Genomic DNA, 20,382 nt, shown 5'->3' on the forward strand with positions numbered 1-20,382 from the left:
CCTTTCGCTCCCTTTCGCTACTCCAACTTCATGCAAATCCAAGACTGTGATGAAACATAAAAAAATCCTCCATTGGGGGCTGTGTGATGACAATCTTACTTATTTGCATTTATTTTTGTAGGAAAACAGAAACCTAGTTTTAGGGTGCTTCCAGACAGGTATTTAATGTAGTATTTATTACATACTGCTTAATATTATTTTTACAAAAATGAAGTGGTTGACATGAGATATAAGTAGAAATAACAATGCCATGTAAAAAAAAATAGTAATACAATAATGTTCATATGAGCAACTAAGTAGAAACAGAATTAAACACTATCTCGTAAGTAAAACGGGGCAGTACATGAGGGAAGGACATGCCAGAAGCTTCAGTTGCAAATGCAGTGTGTCAGTACAGGGATGGATCTGAGAATGTTAACCAGAGTGTCTTGCTTACACAATTGAGGCTAGTGAGTTACTATAACCAACCAATGGCAAGGTCACCTTAATAGGGTAAGGTCTTGTCTTTGGGGCTGGAAATAAGAGAGAGGGGTTGAATCTTACGTTGTCCATGTGTGAGTGGAATAGTCATTAGCTCATACAATGTGACCCCTCCAAAATCTGTTTCAGATAGATGGGAGACCATCCAGAGCAGATCTGGAGAACACCTGGGGGAGAAGGGGAAAGCTGGTTACTCTACTTGCACAATCTTGGATCTCACCCAGTTAAATTGTCTTTTTAAACTGAATTGTTGTGCGAAAACATTCAAAGTGACTATTGAATTTACTGTTCTTTTCAGCATTCTTTATCATAAATATCAATATTTATACATCTAGGGGAAATGTCAGGTTTTGCATCTTAAACTTGGTGAACCTAAATAACTTGCAAGTGTGGAAAACACAGCCTGCTGATTAAAATCCCAAGCTGTCCTAAAGACATTAAAATGCATTTTATTTAACATTGTGTGCCTGTTATTCTTGCTGTTGGCTGGTGGGCAAGTTTCTTCCATCTCCTTGGATACCGAAGATAGTGACTTCATCATTGCCCTGAAATAAGGTGGTTCCATTGTGATTCACGGAACTCAACTTTTTGTTTCCACGTTTGGATTCTTGAACTTTCTCGATGTAGCCCCTGAAACAACATTTGATGGAGTACTTGAAAACCAAATAGGTGAGTTCGATTACATTTAAGACGATGCACAAAGAGGACGTCACTACCACAATGTACAGGAAGACTTTCTTCTCTGTGGGCTTGGAGATGTAGCAATCGACTGTGTTGGGACATGGACTCATGTCACATTTCACAAGGCGGGGCACGTTGAATCCGCCGTACAGCTTGTAAAACAAAAAGAGGAAGCCGAGTTCAAATCCTGTTTTGGAAAGGAGACTGATGAGATAGGTGCATAGCAACCCTCCATCCATGCTTCCTGGGTCCTTATACAACTTCTTTCTGTGTCTCTTTTCCCTGCTTTCTCGATAGGCAACATGGAGAACGACTAGAAGGGATGGGGTGGAGACCATGATCAATTGTAAGGCCCAAAGTCTCACCTGGGAAACCGGGAAAAAGTAGTCAAAGCAGACATTTTCACAGCCAGGCTGCCTAATGTTACACTCAAACTCCTTCTGTTCATCCTTCCAGACTTGTTCTGCAGCCACAACGTAGACAAGGAGGCGGAAGATAAACACAATAGCCAACCAGATTCTGCCGATTCCAGTTGAGTATTTGTTCACCCCGCTTAGGACATCACGGAGGAATGACCAGCTCATTGCTTCCACTTCGGAAAGGGACAAGGAACTATAACAAAACAAATATACAAAATGAGAATGCCCTCACTTTATTTTTGTTTACACAACACATAGGACATCCAAACTAAATTACATTACTCGTTAGATTGTAAAAGTGATGATCAATCCAATTATACAATAACTCAGGATTATAATTGGTTGTTCAGGGGGTCCAAATGCCGGATTTGAGTTTAAATTCCATCTGTAAACTGGAAATAACAAAACTTTCCTTAACTCCTCTCATTAGCTCCTCCCATTGGAATTTGGGTGCCAAGGGTATTCTTAGGTGCTGGGAACAGTTCATTATCACCCCATACGTGAATATATATACAACATACTAGTTGACCCTCCCACGCGTTGCTGTGGGCATGGAATGTTGTGGCCAAATTTGTTGGAATTCAGTTCAGCGGTTACGGAGGAAGGGTGTTGCATCCGTGCACACAGTGGGAACATTTTTTTATATATAGATATAAATCAGTAATAATGCTACTATTACTATTACTTAGGTAAAGGTAAAGGGGCCCCTGACCATCAGGTCCTGTTAAATGGAACCTCAGAGTCCCACTTCAGACTCCCCTCATCTTCAGAGTCCCCCTGTTTTTCGTGTGTTATGTTTACATAGGCGCATCCCTGTGTCTCCCCCCATCCCCCGGTTCATCCCTGTGATTGGGACCACCCTGTCCCAACCTATGACCTATTCACCCCCCATCCCCTACCCAGGCAGGCCCCTACCTCCACTTGGCCTAGCCTGGAAGGTGGCCTAGTCTGCAAAGCCGAGGCGAGATACTGTGGAGAGGGCAGGTTTCATCCCTGTGTCTCCCCACCCACCCACCCTGTTCTGACCCATTACCTATTCCTGCCCCTATTCAGCCCCCACCCCCACCCCCCAGGCAGGCCCCTACCTCCACTTGGCCTAGTCTGGAAAGCGGCCTAGTCTGCTGCGGCCTATTCAGTCTGCTGGGCAATGTTGGGCCTTGTTGCTGCAAAAGGCCTGCTTTCGGTTGGTTGCTGTGGAATTTTGTGATGTCATCTGGTGGCGCGCCTTTGGAGGCAGCAGCGTGTGATCTGTCTTTCTATTGGATGCTGTTGGAGTCTTCAGACCTGCTAGTGATATATAATTTGGGTGCCACTTTTTTGTGTGTTCAATCATTATTTTAGGTGTGAAAGGTGTGCTTGGGGGGGGGATTTACACCAGATCCCTCCCTGATCGGCATGGAACATTGTGGCCAAACTTGTTGGAATTCAGCGGCTACGGAGAAAGGGTGTTACATCCGTGCACGCAGTGGGAATATGTGTGTGTGTGTGTGTGTGTGTGTGTGTGTGTGTGTGTGTGTGTGCTATATATATAACATATATATAATGTAATCCTACCAGTTATCACAATACAGAAACAGTGTGGGGAGCTCTTCCATCATTGCTCTGTCCCAGGCATGCGGAGCCTGTGGCCCTTCAGCCATGGTCAGACTCTATTATCTCATCCCTAACCAATGCTTATGCTGACTGGGTCTGAAGGGATTTGGCTTTGGAGGGGCACAGGTTCCCCAATCCCTGCACTGTCACTTGCCAGTCTTGGAATGCCTGAAGCTACAACTGAAGATGGGAAGTAACCATGTCCCGAGGGCCTCCCACGTGATCTGCCTTAAACATGGCTTGGGCTGAGGTGGGATGGAGTAATACAGAAGCAATTGCACCAACATTCTGGTGACGTATGAGGAAGTTCTTTTTGCCATGCATGATTTTAATGAATAAAACCAAGTTCAGATTTGGGGGTTGTAGCCAATGTTAGTAGTTCCAATGACTTCAGTATTCACTGCTCCCCTGTGCCACCGCCAAAACTGCTCCATATGGCACCCCAACCTTCCAAGAACTGACTTTGGAGGGTGCATGGGGTGCTGGAGGAGACAGAAGAGGAATCTGAAACTCTGTGGCATGCATGAAAGTACATGGTGCCATCAGAGCTGTAGCACTGGATAAAGCCCTCTTATTATTTTCTCATATCCATGATTTCTTTGGTCATTTTAGCTTTAACTAGTATGGTTACCTAGTTTCCAAACCAGTAGTCTTACTTAACTCCCTATCCCCAAGTATTTGCTTAGGCCAAATCACAGTGTAAAGGTTGGACTTGTCAAAGGCTACAGTGGTGTAGAGGGCAGCTCCAGGTCTGAGGGGCCCTACAAGTACTAGCGGGGATAATTATGAAAAGACTGGTAGGGATGGTTAAGGTCGGGGTAGGCAACCTAAGGCCCATGGGCCAGATGCGGCCCAATCACCTCAATCTGGCCCACAGACGTTCTGGGAATCGGTGTGTTTTTACATGAGTAGAATGTGTCCTTTTATTTAAAATGCATCTCTGGGTTATTTGTGGGGCCTGCCTAGTGTTTTTACATGAGTAGAATGTGTCCTTTTATTTAAAATACATCTCTGAGTTATTTGTGGGGCATAGGAATTCGTTCATTCCCCCCCCCCCAAAAAAAATAGTCCGGCCCACCACATGGGCCCACAGTGGACTGGCCCACAGCTGAAAAAGGTTGGTGACCCCTGGTTAAGGTAATAACATATAGTACTTGTAAGCCTCCTTGTACTTCAGTTTACATAATATTTTATACTATTGTGTTCATGGCTTGGAGATCTTTTCGATGAAACGGTATATAAAACTGGCTAAGTAAATGAAATAGGCATTTGGTAGCATCATTAAGTGTCTACAGAATTGCTTGATGATGACATATTATTTACTAGTTACAGGTAGGTAGCCGTGTTGGTCTGGATCGAAGTAAAATAAAAAAATTCCTTCAGTAGCACCTTAAAGACCAACTAAGTTTTTATTTTGGTATGAGCTTTCGTGTGCATGCAGAAGTGTTCTGAAGAAGTGTGCATGCACACGAAAGCTCATACCAAAATAAAAACTTAGTTGGTCTTTAAGGTGCTACTGAAGGAATTTTTTTATTTTACTATTATTTACTATTCATTAATCTACTGTAGCAGCCCAGAATGGGACCCCCAGGCTGAAGGAAACTTCACCACGCAGCAATAGAGAAAAGTAAAGTAATTTATTGTTTGCTGACGGCAAGCAGTAACTCAGAGGATACTTCCTTAAAAAAGCTGAGCCCCCGAGCATCAGTGCTCTGGGTTTATATACCTTTTCCAGACAACATTTGGCATTACAAATGTAAACCAATAAAGCATGGACACAATGAGCTTCCGTATGTCCTTATAAGGCTACTTCTTCCTCTTCTAAGAAAAACTTAGCGTTTCTATAGCATACCCATATAAAGCACTTCCTTAGCATCAAATCCTGACCTTCTGCTGTATAAACATCCTATCTGGTCTTGTGGCCTTGGTGCATAGAACATTCCGTCTAACAGATGGCATACTGAAAACACAGCTCAAATACATTGCTAACTTCAGCAACAAGTAAAAGACACCGAGAATATGGCTTTCTAACAAGGCACTATGGCAGAAATAAGGAACATTACAAAAGGCTCAAAATCCTTTCCCTGGGTACGCTTGCCCTTTTCAAGCTTTGAAACAGGGGGGAGGGGTCACTCACCCCGTTTCCTGAGCTTGACCCTATTGTAGGCCTCATTATGTGAGGATTTGTAACTTTTTGTAATCCATTCTGCTGGTGACGTTGAACTCCATGTTAATGCTCCTCATTAAGGAGGATATGCTTTCATATCATTTTCCATGTTTTCTCGTAGCAAGAAACTCCTTTCCATATCAGACTCCCAAAAATATTAGCAAGTGAAATGGCTCACAGGTTCTAGCCTACAGCTCCTAGCATTACATGAGGGGACAAATGATCCTCTGGGTCCCTTCCGACTCTACAATTCTATGATTCTCCCATCCTTGCTGTGTATGGTCAGCCTAGTAGACCAACTTTCAGTTCCACAGTTTTGCTGACAGGTGGCACTGTTCTCTCACTTTATCATTAATCTGTAGTACTTTCTCTTGCTGTATCACACTAAAAGGCCCCAGAGCAGCATCTATTCTACTATAACACCTGTCAAGTCATGTACTGTGGAGTCGAGGCCTTGATTCAGAACAGATTGCTGCAAATAATAAGGGGGAAACAGATACAAGGAGAGAGCGCATCATGGCAGGATACATAAAGCCCATCACACACGGAGGCCCTTTGCATCAGTGGTGTGGAAACTTTCTAAATCTTATTTATAATCAATTAAACCTAAAACCACAGATGGAGCCTGGATATATAGCCAGCCAGGCAGATCCAAAGAACTTAATAAAGTCAAGGAACCATTTATCTTCTAGTTACTCCTTAAGCTGAATTTTAATTATCCATTGTCATGCCTGCCTGGATAGCTCAGTTGGTTAAGAGTGTGGTGCTGATAATGCCAAGGTTGCAGGTTCGATTCCCGTATGGGACAGCTGCCTATTCCTGCATTGCAGGGGGTTGGACTGGATGACCCTCAGGGTCCCTTCAAACTCTACAATTCTATGATTTTATAGACTCTCTAGGCTGTGGATACTTAAAAAAGAAAAGGAGGATTCTATGAAAGCGATTGGCCAAAATTCTAACAACGATTCACAAGACATCACATGCACTCCATTGTTTTAACCCTGCCGCCTGACTTCTGCCAACTTTAGCTCCCCAGGGTCGTGAAAGCTACTCATAAGGACTGAGGAAGAACCTTTAGATAAGGACACTGGAGGAGATACTGACCCCAGCGCACATGCACAGTGAAATAGCTAGGTGTGCCTTCCGCTAAGAGAAATGAGCAGGCTGCTGGTGGAAAGCAATAGGGTAGGAGTGGCTAACTTGTGGTCCTGCAGGTGCTGTTGACCTGCAAGTCCCATCAGACCCAGTCAGCATGGGCAAAAGACACGGATGAAGGATGTTCAGCAACATCTGGAGGGCCAAAGATTAGCCTCCCCTATGGAATACATCCGTGAATACAGCCCCCCCCCATTTTTTAAAGAAATCTCATGGTGGGGTGGGGGGGAATCCAATGAAGAAGAGGAGCAGGTCAATGCATGACTTATTTCAATCAGCTGCAAGGTTTGCACATTTTTAATAAACTACCAGCTTGCATCCAAAGTAGCCTGTTCATGGAAGGCAATATAGGCTGTGTACACGTGACACTTGATTCTAGATTCAAAAGCGATTGAGTAGTTGTTTATTCTACACAGTCCACACACAATCTAGATATATATCGTATGGTTTTTTTGCTCCCGAAAAGTGGGTTCATAGAACCATAAAACTGGAAGCGACTATGAGGGTCATCTAGTCCAACCCCCTGCAATGCAGGAATCTTTTGTGCCCAGTGTGGGGCTGGAACCCACAAGCCTAAGATTAAGAGTTATGTGCTCTACCAACTGCACTATCCTTTCCCAAAAGTTCATTGCAGGTTGATTCTGCATTACCCCATAGTGCGCCCATTTGAAAACGGATGTAGGCAGTCCCCGCAATTGGTGTGTATGTGTGAATCCACACCTGTCCAATGTCGTGGTGGGTATGCCAAGATTGCAGTCATCATGTGCCTTCTTTATATAGCTGGGGCATGTGCAGAGTGGGAAAGGCATGGATAACCTAATCAAGGGGAGGGTTTTCAAATGTGTATCAGGTAACCACAACCACACTTGTGGACAGCAGGATCTAGTAGCCTGTTGAGGAGGAGCGTGAACCAGGGGCGTCTTACAGCGCCAGGGCACCAAGTTCTGGAGGGAGCCAGGGAAGAGGCGGAAGCTGGACGCGGCGCCTCCCGGCATCAGCTCGCCGCCCTCGCCCACCCCCACCATGCGCCACGCCCAGAGCCTCCACCTGCCATGGCCACCACAGCACGAAGTGGCTAGCTGAGCCGGGAGCTGCCACGTCCAGCCTTCACCTCTTCCCCACTGGAGGAGCTGCCCTCCAGCTGCTGCCCGCCTCCTCCAGCCCCGGCAAAGCTGGGCACGTCGCCGGCAGCACCGTCCTCCCTTTAAAAAAATAGGCAACTCTGGGAAAAGGGGGGGGGCTGCCAGAGGGATCTTTGCACCACAGCGCCGGATATGCTTAAGACGGCCCTGGCGTGAACAATTGCAAATTGGGCGGGGGGATTTTTAATGCTATGCTACAAATGGGTTAGCGTGTACACAGCCATAGACTGCATCACTTCCCTGCATACTTTTCTGTAGAAGATCATTTCTTTATCATTGCTTTATTTGTTAGGTTTTTATCATGATCTTTCTCCACAACCCATCGACTACCCTCATCTGGTTTAGCCAGCCAGTCAAAGCCGTTCCTAGGGTGTGGCCGCTGTCACAGCTGACAGCTTCTAGGAGCCATGGCTGAGAGCAGAGTGCAAGGTAGGGGGATCAAAGGTGGACAAACTACCCCAGGAGGAGCACAAACATGTCCCCCACCAGAGGTACTACCCCTCCCCTAACACCCCATATACCCTTCGGAAGCATACAGTGGCACGAGAACATTGCTATCTTGGCTGGTAGCCATTGATTCCTTAGATCTATGGAACTGTGAATCAAAAACAGCACTGTCCACCAAAATGGGGAAACATTGACAGGTAACATGGTCCACCTGGGGCTTGGGGCGGGTCCCCCACTCCTCCACAGCTTTTGAGGCTCCTGGGAGGCCTGGAACATCACTGCTGCTGTGAGTACTGGAAGGACTGCTCCCCCTGAAGCCCACTTCCACCTTGGGCTTGGGGCGGGTCCCCCACCCCACCACAGCTTTTAAGGCTCCTGGGAGGCCTGGAACATTGCTGCTGCTGCTGCTCTGCCAGGGAGTGTTTGGGAGGACTGCTCCCCCTGAAGCCCACTTCCACCTGGGGCTTGGGGCGGGTCCCCCACTCCTCCACAGCTTTTGAGGCTCCTGGGAGGCCTGGAACATCACTGCTGCTGTGAGTACTGGAAGGACTGCTCCCCCTGAAGCCCACTTCCACCTTGGGCTTGGGGCGGGTCCCCCACTCCACCACAGCTTTTAAGGCTCCTGGGAGGCCTGGAACATTGCTGCTGCTGCTGCTCTGCCAGGGAGTGTTTGGGAGGACTGCTCCCCCTGAAGCCCACTTCCACCTGGGGCTTGTAATTCTGATGTGTTTGTAACTTTTATTGTTTTTGGTTTTTGTTGTTTATCGTTTAGTTTGTTAGTTTGTTTTCTGTATTGGTTTTAAATTCGATTTTAAGGGGAGGGGTTAATTTTAGTTTGTAATTTTCTGTCTTTGTTTGTATTGTTTTATTGTATTAGTTTGTTTTCTGTATTGGTTTTAAATTTGATTTTAAGGGGAGGGGCCAATTTTAGTTTGTAATTTTCTGTCTTTGTATTGTTTTACTGTATTTTTTGATTTACATAGGTTTTAGGGAGGGATTTTTAGTTGGGTGTGGGAATCTGTTAAATTTTAGTGTATTTGTAATTTTTATTGTTTTTGGTTTTATTGTTTTATTGTGTTTTTTGTGTTTTTCTTTTGCTCTGTTCTTTGCTGTTTTTTACAGAGGTTTTATTTTGTTTTTAAGGGGAGGGGTCAGGGCTGCCCGGGAGGGGGTCCCAGCAAGCAAAATGGCTGGGGCAGATTCCACAGGGGGTGATGCACTGGGACAACCGATCTCAGTGGTCATGGGTAGGAGGAGGAGTTACGCTAAGACCAGACCATGTCATTACCGAGGAGGCAGACTTAGTCGTTGTCTGAGGACTATCCCTGCCTCCGGGTCTGGTCCTGACCGGACGGATATTGGAATCAGCAAGGGATACCCACATGACCTGAAGGTGCTGCTGTGCAATGCCAGGTCGATGATGAATAAGACCACTGCCATTCACGACCTGATTGTGGATGGAGGATTTGACCTGGCATGTGTGACAGAGACCTGGTTGGATGAAGCCGATGGGCCCGTTCTTGGCGCTGCTTGTCCACCAGGTTTCTCTTATGCACAGCAACCCAGGCCATCTGGGCGGGGAGGGGGGGTTGCAGTGATTTTTAGGAAGTCATTAGTTTGCACCAGGCGTCCTATTGGTAAGACTGAGTTTTCTGAGTGCATGTTCTGGAAGTTGGGCAATAGGGGCAGTACAGGATTCCTTTTGGTGTACCGACCTCCCCGCTGCACCAAGGATTCCCTGCCCGAGCTGCTTCAGGTCGTGTCGGATGTGCTCCTGGAGACACCTAGCTTGGTTGTCTTAGGGGATTTTAACATCCATGCTGATACGAACTTACAAGGTGCCGCTCGGGACTTCGTGGAAAGCATGGCCACCATGGGGCTGTCCCTGAATAAGTCTGGCCCAACTCATAGCCGCGGACATGCCTTGGACTTGGTGTTTACCTCTATGGATGTTGGTGATCTGACATTAAGTAAAAGCGAAACAAAAGAAGTGCCATGGTCAGATCACTTTCTGGTGCAACTGGACTTCTCCACAACCCTTCCCCTCTGCAGGGAGGTGGGACCGATTCGGATGGTCCGCCCCCGCTACTTAATGGATCCAATTGGCTTCCAGAGAGTGGTAGGGGATGTTTTATCTCATGTTGATGGCCTTTCAGCTGATTCCCTGGTGGCCCGCTGGAATGCGGAGTTAACCAGCGCTATTGACTGTCTGGCTCCGAAGCGCCCTCTCAGATTGCATGGAGCCCGGACAGCCCCGTGGTTTTCCCCGGTGCTGAGGGCGATGAAACAGTCGTTGAGACGGCTAGAGCGCCGGTGGCGGAAAACTCATTTTGAATCAGACCGGACACGGGCTAGAGCTCAACTTCGAGCCTACCAAGTGGCAATGGCGACGGCGAAGAGGACCTTCTTCACCGTCTCCATCGCATCTGCAGAAAACAGCAGCAGGAGACTCTTCCAGGTGGTTCGCAATTTAGCGGAACCACCTGCTCCATCCGGGCCCAGTACGGGCCACATGATCTCCTGCAATGATTTTGCAAAGTTTTTTGCAGATAAAGTCGCTCAGATTCGGGAAGAGGTAGACTCCACCGTGGGAGCAGGGGCGGGGCGGGGGAGTGCTAGAGTCCTGTCTAGTCAAGTTTTGTGGGATCAATTTCAATCTGTTACCTCCGAGGATGTGGACAGGCTGCTTCGACGAGTGAAACCAACCACCTGTCTCCTTGATCCTTGCCCATCCTGGCTTATAAAAGCTAGCCGGGAAGGGCTGGGCGATGGGCTTCGCGGGTTGGTAAATGCTTCTCTCCATGAGGGAGCCTTCCCAGACCCGCTGAAAGAGGCGGTTATTAAACCGCTTCTTAAAAAACCATCTTTAGATCCGGCCAATATGGCCAACTATCGCCCAGTCTCAAATCTTCCATTCTTGGGCAAGGTGATTGAGCGAGTGGTTGCTGAACAACTTCAGGCACGCCTGGAAGAAGCGGACCATTTGGATCCCTTCCAGTCAGGATTCAGGCCTCATCATGGGACTGAAACTGCCTTGGTCGCACTGGTCGATGATCTCCGGCGGGCTAGGGACAAAGGTAAGAGCTGTTTCCTTGTTCTGCTGGATCTCTCAGCGGCTTTTGACACCATCGACCATAACATCCTTCTGGACCGTCTAGAGGGCTTGGGAGCTGGGGGCACTGTCATGCAGTGGTTCCGCTCCTTCCTCCTGGGCCGTGTTCAGAAAGTGGTGGTGGGGGATGAGTGTTCAGATCCCTGGGCTCTCACTTGTGGTGTGCCTCAGGGTTCTGTCCTCTCCCCCATGCTTTTTAACATCTATATGCAGCCGCTGGGAGAGATCATCAGGGGGTTTGGGCTGGGTGTCCATCAGTATGCTGATGATACCCAGCTCTACCTCTCTTTTAAATCAGAACCAGTGAAGGCGGTGAAGGTCCTGTGTGAGTGCTTGGAGGCGGTTGGAGGATGGATGGCGGCTAACAGATTGAGATTGAACCCTGACAAGACAGAAGTACTGTTTGTGGGGGACAGGAGGCGGGCGGGTGTGGAGGACTCCCTGGTCCTGAATGGGGTAACTGTGCCCCTGAAAGACCAGGTGCGCAGCCTGGGAGTCATTTTAGACTCACAGCTGTCCATGGAGGCACAGGTCAACTCTGTGTCCAGGGCAGCTGTTTATCAGCTCCATCTGGTACGCAGGCTAAGTCCCTACCTGCCCACTGACTGTCTCTCCAGAGTGGTGCATGCTCTAGTTATCTCTCGCTTGGACTACTGCAATGCGCTCTACGTGGGGCTACCTTTGAAGGTGACCCGGAAACTACAACTAATCCAGAATGCGGCAGCTAGACTGGTGACTGGGAGCGGCCGCCGAGACCACATAACACCGGTCCTGAAAGACCTACATTGGCTCCCAGTACGTTTCCGAGCACAATTCAAAGTGTTGGTGTTGACCTTTAAAGCCCTAAACGGCCTCGGTCCGGTATACCTGAAGGAGCGTCTCCACCTCCATCGTTCTGCCCGGACACTGAGGTCCAGCTCCGAGGGCCTTCTGGCGGTTCCCTCACTACGAGAAGCCAAGTTACAGGGAACCAGGCAGAGGGCCTTCTCGGTAGTGGCACCCACCCTGTGGAATGCCCTCCCACTAGAGGTCAAAGAGAACAACAATTACCAGACCTTTAGAAGGCATCTCAAGGCAGCCCTGTTTAGGGAAGCTTTTAATGTTTAATGGATTTCTGTATTTTAATGTTTGATGGATTTCTGTATTTTAGAATTTCTGTTTTGTTGGAAGCCGCCCAGAGTGGCTGGGGGAACCCGGCCAGATGGGCGGGGTATAAATAATAAATTATTATTATTATTATTATTATTATTATTATTATTATTATTATTATTATTATAACATGGAGTTAAACTACTAAAATGAGGCTGCATTTTTAAGCTGTATTTTAATTAACTGGTTTTTCCCCTATTATGTTTCATTTAATTTATATTTGGTGTTAGCCGCCCTGAGCCCGGCCCTGGCCAGGGAGGGCGGGGTATAAATATATTATTATTGTGGTTGCGGTAGTGGTGGTGGTGGTTGTTGTTGTTTTGTTGTTGTTGTTGTTTTCCACAGCAGCTGCCGCTCCCATCAAATGAACAAGTGTAAGTAGACATGTCATTTGATGGAGGCTCCGGAGACTGCTTTACTCTTTACAGGTGATCATGTTTGCAAAGAACACTGGTCACATTCCAGGGGCGTGTATGAGATTGGGGCACCCAGTGGGTCTTTCCTTTCTCAGCACAGCAACATTGCAAGCAAGGGAGTGGCTGCTGCATCTGTGCTTGTCTAGCCTGGCGGTGAAAAGGTGAGGCATGTGTGCCACGGGGGATATACAATACCCTCATTAGGGTTAAGGACATACAGACCAATGCTGAGTTCTTCTATGAGCAAAGTAACTTGTAAGATCAGGTATTACCGTATGGTAGAATTCTGCAGATTAGCCTTCCCTTCCTCCTAAAAATTTTAAAAACACTGCTATGTAACACGGAGAGAGATCCAGCCTTTTCTGCCTACCCCTCTTTTGCCCTTTCCTCCCCCCTCTGTATAAACCCCACATACCTACAGCACATTGAAAGGGCATAGCTCCCCCCAAAGAATCCTGGGAAATGTAGTTTAAGAGTGCTTGAAATTCTAGTTATTTGAGGGGTGAACTACAGTTCTCGGGATTCCTTGGGGGGAAGCGATGCGCTTTAAATGTATACACGGGAGAGAACCTAAACATCGAACACTTTCATATACTGTATGTTATTACCTTAACATCAATCTTTTCATAATTATCAGTTGTGAAACTCCATCCGTACATTTCCGAGCACAATTCAAAGTGTTGGTGTTGACCTTTAAAGCCCTAAACGGCCTCGGTCCGGTATACCTGAAGGAGCGTCTCCACCCCCATCGTTCTGCCCGGACACTGAGGTCCAGCTCCGAGGGCCTTCTGGCGGTTCCCTCATTACGAGAAGCCAAGTTACAGGGAACCAGGCAGAGGGCCTTCTCGGTAGTGGCACCCACCCTGTGGAATGCCCTCCCACTAGAGGTCAAAGAGAACAATTACCAGACCTTTAGAAGGCATCTCAAGGCAGCCCTGTTTAGGGAAGCTTTTAATGTTTGATGGATTTCTGTATTTTAGAATTTGTTTTTTTGGAAGCCGCCCAGAGTGGCTGGGGGAACCCGGCCAGATGGGCGGGGTATAAATAATAAATTATTATTATTATTATTATTATCCTGCTAGTACTTAATGCTAATATTTAGGAGAAGCCACAAGAACCACTTAATAAGCTAAATTCACATAGGTAGTTGTGTTGGTCTGACGTAGTCGAAATAAAAAAAAAAATTGTCCAGTAGCACCTTATATAGACCAACTAAGTTTGTTCTGGTGTAAGCTTTTGTGTGCATCTGAAAGAGGTGTGCATGCACACGAAAACTCATACCAGAACAAACTTAGTTGGTCAATAAAGTGCTACTGGACAATTATTTTATTTTTTTATTTTTATTTCGACTACGTCAGACCAACACGACTACCTATGTGAATTTAGCTTATTAAGCTATTTTTTAATTTTATTTTTAATTTCCACTTAATAAGCTGTTCAGCGCAATGTCTTGTCAGGAACTAATTGTCTTTATATTTTATAATGGCCTTTAACGATCATGTACATTGTGAAGTCCCGTTTGCTTTAAGGCAGGCATGTCCAAAATCCATTTCGGGGGCCTAATCCGGCTCACCGGTCAGTTTAATCTGGCCCCTGTGGCAGTTTATCTCCTGGGGTAAAATCCTAAACTTTTCAACAACTTTGGGGTAAGATTGTAAAAAAAAAAGGAAAAAAAGAGCTCAACAGCTTCAATCCTAAAAGAAGGTCAACAACTTTGGTCGGCCCTCACGCATGTTCACTTCATCAAATCTGGCCCTCTTTGATAAACATTTGGGCACCCCTGCTTAAGGAAACTATCCCCTTGGACAGGTTTACTGTGTCTTCAGTAGGTTCATCATCAAGAGAACCCCAGCAGATACAAGTTCTCCTACCACAATGCAGGAACAGCTTATCTTTCTACCATGTTCCCTCCTAAATCATTATCAAAGGCACAAAAGCTCTACCCCACATTGCAATGGCCTCCATCCTTCCCATACTCGGGGGGAGGGCATTTCACAGCAGCCTTCAACAGAGGATTCACATCAGACTCTTCATCTTAGGCATCCTTTGCCAACCTGGTGCCCTCCAGAGGATTTGGTGCCACAACCTCCAGTGCTAGTCAGACACCAGGTTGGCGAAGGCTAATTCTTACCTACCGGTATTCCTTTCTAGATCTGTCCTCCTATTGCCTTAGTTTTACGTTTGCATTATTTCTCTTTCGCTTCCTTCTCATCCTCCTTTTTTTAAAAAGCTGACATGGTGACCTAAGGCAGGGTATGACCCGCCCTAGGTAAGGTTGGTGGTGGTGCAGTTGTAATTCTAAGTGACATGGCCCCTATTAAATTTTCTCCTGCAATACAGGATTATCCTTTTTAATTCTCACTTTGTCTCTTTATACTTTTTTAAAAAATGTTTTTATTGAAAGATTTTCATGGATGACAAAGGTACATATAGCAATGCTGCAAGTAGATGTCCTGCACATTCTACATCTACTACTGTAATTCAATCCTATTTCTCATCATATTTTCTGGTTAGTTGGATTGGAAATACTGGTATTTTTTTTCTTTTGGTGAGAGTTAACAGAGTGTAAAGAGAGTCCCCAGAGTAATCGACAAGCAAGTGGTCATCTTTACAAACGCTAACACTTTTTAACAACCAGCACAGTAAAAAATGGAGACGGGCCGGGACCCAAGCTTTAAGTCCTTCGCAACTGACCATTATAGAACGACAGTTCTTCTTGCTACTTATGATGGCAAAACATCCACCCACTTCCACGGCCAGCCCCCCCCCCCCCGGCTCATATTCCATGAGCATTTGTACATTTTTGAACAAAACACTTTTGCTCGGCTGTATTTTGTTGCTGCTGATGCTGCACTTAAGATTTTTAAAAGCTGTTATACCTCCATCCTGTTTAAAAAGAACACACATATATGCACACTTTTATCATAAGTGGAAAACAGACTTACCTTGCAGAGCAGCAGATGGTTGTCAAAAAAAGCACGCAGCAGGTTTCTGGTACCATTAAAAATTAATCATTTGCTTTCCCAGAAACGGAGTTTTACAGCGTCAAGTGTTGAAAATGGAGTATGATGGTTTCCTAGGCAGTGTAACCTAAACAGGTGTAACCTGATCATTTGTCCAGGCATACTATTCAAATGAGGGTGTCTAGAGGAGTATCAGGGTAAATAGAAACTAAGAACAAATGCTTTAAGCCATATATTGCTGCTGTGCTGTACACACACACACACACACACACACACACACACACACACAGTATAGTACATTCAGATTTCTAAGACGGATGTATAATTTGGAAATTCTCACCAGACAGCATGGTATAGTGGATTGTGTATTAGACCTGGGGCAGGGCAATAGTTCAGGGGCAGAGCATGCACAAGGTACCAGGTTCAATCTCTGGTGTCTTTAGGTGTCCGCTGGCTGAAATCCTGGAGAACCACAGCCAGTCAGCATGGCCAGTGCTGAGCTAGTGGCCTGACTTGATGGAAGGGCAGTCTCTAATGTCCTTGTGTCAGCAACAAAGCTCACTTGGTGACTATGGGCTAGGCACACATTCCTACCCATTAAGACACTGTGACACAGGAGAAAACTGCTCTGAGTCCATTGGAGGAATGGTGGGATCCCAATACTACTAAGATATACCCTAACCTGTTGTTGCTGCCATTCGTGTGTCGAGAGAGAGAGAGAGAGAGAGAATGGAGTGTGCCTCTGAAGTCAAACTGTTAGCAACACCAAAGTGGCCTCTCCGGGGCGCAAGCCTGGGCAATGTGTGTGGAGGTCCTGGGATGCCAGACAACAATGTGGTCCAAAGGGAAGCAGAGCATATGTTTGGCACCAGCTTTGCCAGAAGGAGGCACACAAGGTGCCATCCAGTTGTCTCAGGGACTGCACTCTGGTTCTGTGTAGGTTTTACTCGTTAGCTTTATCTTCTCCTGAAGATTCCCCACAAGGCAGCAGAGGTTTAGGATCTGAGTTTTTCTTCTCTATGCTTAAGTTATTGTCATGCTGATGACCGTGGGCTTCCCACCCCACTCACCATTCCGTTTGAAAATAAATGTTTGGATAGTCTGCTTAATCATACTTAACCCTCTCTTTCTAAACCCAAAGCTGTCTAGATTTTGTGATTCACTACCCTAAAATTATAATAATCACCTTGCTTCAATTTTGTTTCTTGAAATTTGCATCTATGGAAAGCGATTTATAAATGGCAACAACACAGCTTGCTTCAACTGAAGCATTCTTTTAATGGGAACTGATTTTCTTCTGAAGTTGACATGTGCTTTCAACTATTCCAACACAGACACCCTCTAGTTCTAATACAATACCTTTCAACATTGATGGACCTTGCTTGTGGGAGGGAATCCCATAGATTATGTGCTGTATGCAGGACCATAGCTAGGGGGTGATGAGGTGGGCCCCCGCCAGGGGCACAGGTGAGGGGGCGTGCAAAATTGGCTAAAAATATGTCCATAAATATGTCCATAAATAAAAATATTGATTATTGCCTCATAAGAAAAGGTTTTAAATAGAGGGTGAATTAAATGGGGGGGGGTTGGAAGAGAGGTGGAAAGAAGAGTTAATTTGTCCGTGGCTAGGGGGCGCAATTTGGATGGTTCCGCCAGGGGCGCAAGATCACCTAGCTACGGCTCTGGCTGTATGAAGCAGCATTTTATCTGTCAGTCCTGAATCTCCCAATATCTGGTTTAACTGGATGCTCCCAAGTTCTAATATAATGAGCTCTATCCAGTTTCTCTGCACTCAGCGAGATATGACTCTGTCTACACATTACTACTTACAGCACAGTTAGGTAGTTAATTTTCACAAACCAGATCAAAACTGGTTTTGGGGAAAATGCATCAAAAAGCAGTAGTTCATCAGAAATGGCCAGATAGATACAGGATGCTGATTGTGGCTAATGTCATGTGTACACAGCATTCTAAACCAGCAATGGAAATGCACTGGGTGCAGAATAAACAGGGATGTGTATACAGCCCAATGCAGTTTCTGATGTCTCAAAGCATCACAAGTGTATCATCTACCAAGGGAATAATCCTGATATGTAGGAGTGGCTGCCTGGATTCTTGCTGCAATTTTTAAAACCTCTCTAATTTAATTTCCTATGTTTGGTAGAAATCTGACTCTGCTCTAGGGAAGGGTTTTTTTTTTGCTGTGGGATGCAGCCATTACTTTGCAGCATTGTTGAGTATGACTAGACTATATTACAATGAAGGGAACAAAACACTATTTGCCTACGGTGTTCTCCATCTCCTCCTCTGAGATGATTCATTCATCTGCCTGTTCTGTATTTTAAGGTGAACAATTGCTTTAATCTTTGCTGACAAAGGGCAAGGTCAAGCAATCTAATCCACCTGCTTTCTACAACAGATGATAAGATGGAAAAAGCAGGGCTTTTCTTCTGATACGATCTTTCATTTTTAAAATGTAAGTATTCACTACAATTGCTTTTTAACATTACCTCTTCAAACCCTCACACATATGCAAAGCTTAGTTCTTTTATATATCAGAATTATTGTTCATGGAAAGATACAATAGGATAGTAGTACCGGTAGCCAGTCTTTTGATAAAGACTAGATACAATGAACTTACAGTATATTCTCAAGCATCTACTCAGCAGTGAGCTTTGTGGAGTTTAATGGGACTTGTTTGGCTGCAAACATGCCATACATTTAAAACATATTCGTGCACGCACACACTCCAAAAAATAACAATGGAAACCATAGGTTTTTTAATGGTGCTGGGAACTGTAGCTCTGTGTGGAATAAACTACAGTTCTCAGGATTCTTTGGGGTACGCAATGTGCTTTGAATGAGTGAAAGCATATTTGCATCTAGCAAAAGGCTCTTGGGTTTTTTTTACATTTATAGTTTATTTTAAAGATTTTTTTTACATTTATACTTATTTTTAAGTTAAGAGGAAAAATGGCCATTTGCTGGTGTGGTTTGAATCCAAGCCACATCTGCAAATGGGCTTCAAAGGGGTCTACCAATCAGCTGATTGACTGTTACAGTGAGCCCCTGCCCACCTTTAAAAGTTCACCTATGGGAAGGGAAAGGGATTAAGGATCATGTCTCTCGGATGGATCCAGTTCCCCACACTAGAGATAGAAAAATACTGAGCTAGATAGATCAATGGTCTGCCTTGATATAAGGCAGCTTCCTACATTCCTTTGTTTTAAATAAAAAAATATCTACAATAACAGAAAGAGTGGGAGGGGAAGCACTCTGTGAATATGAATACAAACCTCAAATTATAATACAAAGTGATTTTTTAAATAAAATTAGGTGTGACCCAGTTTAAAACTAAGCACTTCTAAGCCCCACTGATTTCAACATAAAAGAGAAAATCAAATGCCTAGCTCTTTCATTTAAATCCATCAGCCGCAAATGTCCTTAATTTTTATTGTCTGTAATTGGAGTGAGGAAAGTTTTGAACCATGTTTTGATTTTACTCCAGATAATCACAACGGCAACACACACAAGGGTCTTGTGAAAGCAAGCTTCTAATCTGAATTGCACATTATATGATGCAACACAGCAGATACGATCTTGTCTGTTGACTTTTCAGCTCAACTACCATTAGCTCAATATGTGTGCTCATCATTGAGAATATGAGAGGGACAACATGTATGCTCCTCCTGATATTGCTGGAGTATAAATTTCCTAATCCCTGACCACTGGTCATGGTTGTAGTCCAACAATATCTGGAGGGACACACAAATTCTCTATGGCTGCTATAGGTCTTCAGCATCTCTGCATATGCACACTGGGCACCACATAAAAAGTTTCTCTTCCCAGTTTCATCTCTGCGGGGATATAGTCCCCCTGCTTGCATTAGTAGGCAACATTTTTAACAGGAGCTTTCCTAGTTATATGGAAAAGAACGGAATTCAGCTAATATTATTTCTTTGTTTACTTCTCTGCGGATTCATCATAAAAGCTGTTGCCACAATAGCTACCAGTACAGCAGTTGAAGTGCGAGTTAAATATTGACAGAAAACACAGATGGCCCATTCAGTTCTCTAGTACCAAAGTAGATTCTCCGCATTTCCTTTCTAATATTTGCACGTGTGCAACTAGTGGTGCACGTGAATTGCATTCATAGTGGCTGGCGAATTCTCTTCCTTTAAAGTTCTCTTCCTTTTAATCCAGCAGTTGTGCAAAAGAAAGAAAGAAACACCCCAACAGGTGTCGCTTCTTCTTACACCTGTTAAAAGGCGCAGGAGGCCCGCTCTGGCGTTTGAAGCCAAAGACATTTTTTTGGAGCCCGCTTTACAGAGCAATCTTCAGTACGTTTACTCAGAAGTCGGTCGCCTCTTTAATTTCCTCCCGCCTTTTGCATGGTTGGCCGCATGCTAGCTGCCAGATTATTGTCATGGTCCCACTGCGGTGAAGACCGAAGCTTTTCGCAACTCCTGCAGTTTCTCTACACCCTCCGTTCCCCTAATGCGGAAACAAAGCGGGGCGGGGGTGGGGTTTAACCCTTCATCTGAAGCGGGCCTGGTGCCTTCCAGACGTTTGGACTTCAACTCCCATCAGCCTCAGCCGCGGTCCAAAATGGCCGGCCTGACCGGGGGCTGATGGGAGTTGTAGTCAAAGGCGTTGGG

The 20,382-nt window shown here is 45.4% G+C and overlaps 1 protein-coding gene across 4 annotated transcripts; it reads right to left on the reverse strand.

Moving 5' to 3' along the window:
- Positions 1 to 82: 82 nt before the first annotated feature.
- GJB7 (gap junction protein beta 7) lies at positions 83 to 15,851 on the reverse strand. Of its 4 annotated transcripts, none has more exons than XM_060272578.1 (3): positions 15,707 to 15,837; positions 13,034 to 13,071; positions 83 to 1,773 (listed from the first exon to the last, which is right to left on the reverse strand). In XM_060272578.1, exon 3 carries the CDS (start codon positions 1,743 to 1,745, stop codon positions 951 to 953), a length of 795 nt encoding a protein of 264 aa, XP_060128561.1. In that variant the 5' UTR covers positions 1,746 to 1,773; positions 13,034 to 13,071; positions 15,707 to 15,837; the 3' UTR covers positions 83 to 950. The 4 variants fall into 4 exon arrangements, with proteins under 4 accessions (XP_060128561.1, XP_060128563.1, XP_060128560.1 ...); XM_060272580.1 differs by lacking the exon at positions 13,034 to 13,071 and having other exon boundaries at positions 85 to 1,313; positions 1,527 to 1,773; positions 15,707 to 15,851; XM_060272579.1 differs by lacking the exon at positions 13,034 to 13,071 and having other exon boundaries at positions 100 to 647; positions 1,164 to 1,773; positions 15,707 to 15,849.
- Between the last annotated feature and the right edge of the window lie 4,531 nt (positions 15,852 to 20,382).

Source organism: Zootoca vivipara, chromosome 3 (assembly GCF_963506605.1).
Source record: "Zootoca vivipara chromosome 3, rZooViv1.1, whole genome shotgun sequence".
NCBI lineage: Eukaryota > Metazoa > Chordata > Lepidosauria > Squamata > Lacertidae > Zootoca > Zootoca vivipara.

Excerpts from the sequence above, each read along its gene's own strand:
- GJB7 (XM_060272577.1), bottom strand. The coding sequence starts at position 15,762 with ATGGTACCAGAAACCTGCTGCGTGCTTTTTTTGACAACCATCTGCTGC. Across the intron at positions 1,774-15,706 it reads ACCATCTGCTGCTCTGCAAG|TTCCTTGTCCCTTTCCGAAG; the intron begins GTAAGTCTGTTT and ends GTTTTGTTATAG.